This window comes from Haliotis asinina, chromosome 16 (genome assembly GCF_037392515.1).
Source record: "Haliotis asinina isolate JCU_RB_2024 chromosome 16, JCU_Hal_asi_v2, whole genome shotgun sequence".
In the NCBI taxonomy this organism is placed as follows: domain Eukaryota; kingdom Metazoa; phylum Mollusca; class Gastropoda; order Lepetellida; family Haliotidae; genus Haliotis; species Haliotis asinina.
In genome coordinates this window covers 18,917,847-18,922,667 of record NC_090295.1, presented here as the reverse complement: position 1 = coordinate 18,922,667, position 4,821 = coordinate 18,917,847, and the positions used below count along the sequence as shown (strand labels likewise).

General features: G+C 42.9%; 1 protein-coding gene across 1 annotated transcript; it reads right to left on the bottom strand.

The window, feature by feature from the left end:
• Window positions 1–572: 572 nt before the first annotated feature.
• Window positions 573–3,865, bottom strand: LOC137267654 (cholecystokinin receptor type A-like). Its single transcript, XM_067802128.1, has 2 exons — window positions 3,853–3,865; window positions 573–1,894 (listed from the first exon to the last, which is right to left on the bottom strand). Exons 1-2 carry the CDS (start codon window positions 3,863–3,865, stop codon window positions 573–575), a joined length of 1,335 nt encoding a protein of 444 aa, XP_067658229.1.
• Between the last annotated feature and the right edge of the window lie 956 nt (window positions 3,866–4,821).

Sequence of the window (4,821 nt, the reverse complement as noted above, 5' to 3'; positions counted from 1 at the left end):
TTCAAACATTTATTACACACACGAAAACATTCTTGGTGTTTTCCATCTGTGTTGTTTGACGTGACCTACAGACAGCTGTACGTTTGGGTCCTTGCCTTTCGAATGTAGAACGTTATTAGCCACATTTACAAATAAACTCAACTTCCTGGATCCGAATAATGACCTTGCTTGGCAGTGGATTACGTTTTTGTTCTTTAACGCAGATGGCACATTTACTCTGAGTATATCTCTGTGATGTATGGGTCCCTCTTCTGTATTAGTAACGGGAAGACATCTCTTTAATTAGAAGTTGATACATGATGCCTTATGCCTTTGATGTCTAATCACATTCCAATAATATGGATTACAAACTAACTCTACTTCTAATCATTATGAAAGCAGTTTCACTCATGTCACTTTTGTTATAACAAAGCGCGCAATTTGATTGGTGTAGGTACAGTTCGCGCACAAGTCACGGTTACCACGCACATATAGTTCAAGGTCATTGCGCACATGTAGATCAAAGTTTCTACGCACAGCTTGTTCAAGTCCACCATCAACTTCGTTGCTGGTTTATTGCTTGGGCATCAATGTCAACAACTAAAAATTTTGTGAATATTGTCTTTGAAAATGTGATTCATGAAGGCATAAATGAAAGGATTGGCAACATTGTACACAAAATACGAATAGAAAACAACGATGACCGTTGGAACAATACGATACGTCATCAGCCAGGCTGGCAGGAAAGCGACGATGAAAACGACAGTTACTGCAAACAACATTAAAGCTGTTTTGATATTCGCTGCTCTTGTTTCCTCACGTAACTTCTCTGCTTCATAATGCCTCCCAGAATTCCTGTTACCGGAGGCGAAACGCGACGTCTGCTCGTTGTCGCCATTTTGTTTTTCCTCCTCGTGACCATTGAGAAGAGTCAGGCGCGTAGCTTCGTATCCATTCTCGCCATTGATGTACGTACACATTGTCAACTTCTGCTGCAGCTTCCTCGACCTGCGCGAGGTGATGAACTTGTAGATCATTCCGTACAGGACGCCGACAATTACCAAACAGATGAGGTACAAGGAAGAGTACACTTTCTGGTAGACGTCCACAAAAGCAAAACTGAGGATTTCCTCCGTGGGCTGACAAACACCTATATACATATTCATAGTTGTATAGGGTCCTTTGAATCCACTTTCTCTAATTACAGCTCGTCGGGTAATATTGTGCACCGACATGTAGTTTATTACTCGACTCACTAAGATTTTGTTTAGGTCATTTTCTTTCGGGGACTCGTCAGCCATTGGTCGAATGCTGAATATCCTTGGTTCCCTTATGGATGGTATCGTTGAGTTCTCATCCAAATCTGGCGAACTGTAGTCCGGTAGTACGATGGGTTGATACACGCCGAATGCTAACGCAGTAACGATACCAAGCGTGCAGGCAAACATTGCCAAACAGCCTATAACAATTTTGGTTCTCCTTGGAGTGAGGATCGTTTTCAGTGGGTGACAGATGCAGAAGTAACGATCAAACGCTATTGCCACCATTATAAATGCCGAAAGTGGGATCTCCGACGTGATCAGGAACTGGTACAGTTTGCACAGAAAGTCATATCGGATGTCGTAACGAAGATATTCCACGACAATGGTAAATGGGATTATCACCATGCATGCGAATAAGTCAATAACAGCAAGTGTTATAATGAAGACGTGTGCTGTGGTCTTGTCACGGATTTTCTGAAACACGAAGATTACGAGGCCGTTGCCAACGGAGCCAACAATGGTAAAAACAGAGAGGATAACAATGAGGGTGACCATCTCCCCCGTGAGGGGCCAATACAGCATATCCATGTTCCACCTTCGGCTCAGGTCGGTGAGGGTCTCATTCGGTTTCAGTCGGAAATACATCATGCAGCCTGTAACGACAGAACAAGATGTTAGTTGCACGTACCTGATTGTTTTTACGTTCTTTGTTAAGCACAAAAATAGTTACATTCATATGGGGCCTACGCTGTACACTGCCTCGGTTTGTCTTTTATTTAAGTACATTGATTATTGGCTATAGCGGAAGGTAATTTCAGAAGAAGGGATTAGTTTGCTTTTAATCAGTATTTCGGACAATATAAGACTCCCGTGTAAAATCAATGCAGATTGCAAGCATTGGCAGGTACCAAAGAAATCACATTAGTTTAACAAGGAATGCATTCACAGCACAAGGGCTGCGTTTTAGGAGGACGACACTGAAGTAGATGACATGGTTGAGTGCTCATGAAGCATTGTCACTCGGTAATAAGAAAGTGCACTCGGTGCCTTGCTTGGAGTGGTAAACAACAAGGAAATCCACTTAAATCCGTTTGCAACCCTACAAATTAAGACTGATTTCCCTGTAAAATCACTATAATGGACACAGACCCAAAAGCAAAATTAAAGATGGTTTCGGCATGAGAGAAACAAACAAAAAATCGAGGCCTGCTAGATTTGGAGGTTGGGTCTGTGTGCATTTTTGTGATTTTGGGCACCTAAAGTGAGAAGCAAAACATTGTTTTATTTGTGAAAGTCATAATATGCACAATGGGGAGTGGGTCGTTCTAGTGGTTAAAGACTTCGCTCGTCTCGCTGAAGAATCATGTTCGATTCCCCACATGTATGAAACCCATTTCTGATGTCCCCCGCCGTGATAATGCGGGAACACTGCTAAACCCGACGTAAAACTGAATTCAGTCATATTATGCACTGGAAACTTCAGGAACATCTTATGATTTAGTGAGTGAGTGACTATGCGTTTGCCACTTTTAGCAAGGGTGCAGGACACCAGACACCTGTCGAATGTGTTAACGGCGCCATCTGGACACTGATTCAAAGGTCATCGCGACATCTGGACAGTGGTTCCAGGGTCACCTTCAGCAGCTGACTGACTGATATATATGTGTACGATATAACATGTCACCTGACCCGTGGGCACCATTAAAAACAAAACCCGCCTCCAGCGGGAAATGCCCAAAGGAAGAGGGATTACTTTTCAGTGATGCCCGCTGGTCATGTTATATCCAGCTTTAACCGACCAAAGATATACTTTAGCTATAATTTAAATATTTGGTATTCACTGATGAAATCAACTGTGATGACACTGGCTGCCGACGCCCCGCCTTGCATGCGCAATGCACGTGCTCCGTTTGCGAGGAACACACGGTTCATACAATCTCATTTTCCATCCTTCGTAGCCTAGTAGATAAAATCGCCAAGAAAGTAGTTCCATTAGTGGAATCCTGCAGATGGATACAAAGCACATGGTTTCAAAGCAGATAATGATCTTTGATCATGAAAGAGGCGTAAGAGGCGAGTAACCGGATCGGGTGGTCAGGCTGGCTGACTTGGTTGACACTCACTCACTCACTCACACTCACTATTTCAGTCACCAAGTCAATGTTGTTTGAACTATAACTTGTTCTCAAAGAACTGGAAACACATAATCTTTCGCATCATCCAAGGCGTTGGCTTAGACTAATAGGTATGCAGAAGACACGGGGTTGATTCCCTACTATGTGTGAAGCCACTTTCTGGTGTTCCTCGCCGTGATATTGGCGATAGTAGTTGGAAGGGTGATCGCGTGTGACTCCTGAGAGCTTCACTCCTCAGAGTTTGTAAAATTTCAGTTCTGCCTTACAGCGACGTGCGTGGGGTCTGACCTTCGGTAAACGAGTGTGTTCAAATATGCCTCTGTTCCCCAGCAGATGATGAGTACCCAAGCAAAAGCGAAAGTCAGCAAAAATGTTTGGCTGTCAAAAGCAAGTGAATTCCTGAAGACGCCTTTTTTCGACATCAAAAGCATATACCTGTAAACATGTTTCCTGAAGATGTTCTTGTTTAATCTTACCTTTCTGGAACATGGGACGGGCACGTGTAACACTACATGTAGGATATGTACCGAACCACAAAATTATTCAGTTAGAAAGGCAAAGAACCCCAGTGTCATTGATGCATTCACTGCCACTGTACTTATTTTCCTGGGATGCACGTCGTATACAGGTCGTATTGAGGAAGGCTTTTCAAGCAGCGATAGTTGATGTGCGAAATGACCATGACAGCAACAAGGATGAAAAAATTCATCATCATCATCATCATCATCATCATCGTCGTCGTCGTCACAACATTTATATAGCTTGAGTTCCAGTCCAAAGGTACCGCTCAGTAGCGCTATCCGAAAAACTCAAAAATGACAAGTAAGACACTGACTGTTTTCTTAAAAAGGCATGTCTTCAATTTAGATTTGGTGTATTAAAGTAGCTAATTATCCTCAAGTGGAAGTTATTCCTCTTAACTATTAATTTCATATAATATTGTCCATAAAAGACGTTTTGGTTGCCTGTATAAACATTTTTAAAAAATACACAAAGTTTATATTGACTGAAGCAAACATACAAAAGAGATTACACCCTTTCCATCACATATGTGCAACCCGTGAAGGTCCCGGGGTAGAATAGGCCTTCAGCAACCCATGCTTGCCATAAAAGGCGACTCAGCTTGTCGTAAGAGGCGACTAACGGGATCGGGTGGTCAGGCTCGCTGACTTGGTTGACACATGTCATCGGTTCCCAATTGCGCAGATCGATGCTCATGTTGTTGATCACTGGATTGTCTGGTCCAGACTCGATTATTTACAGACCGCCGCCATATAGCTGTAATATTGCTGAGTGCGGCGTAAAACTAAACTCACTCACTCACTCAAATATGTGCAACAATTCTACGTCCAGTGTTCCGTTTGGACTCTAAACGCCATGCCTACCTGTCTCCACCACGATTTCTCCATGCACCAAGGTGACAATCAATGTACCATGGAAAACAC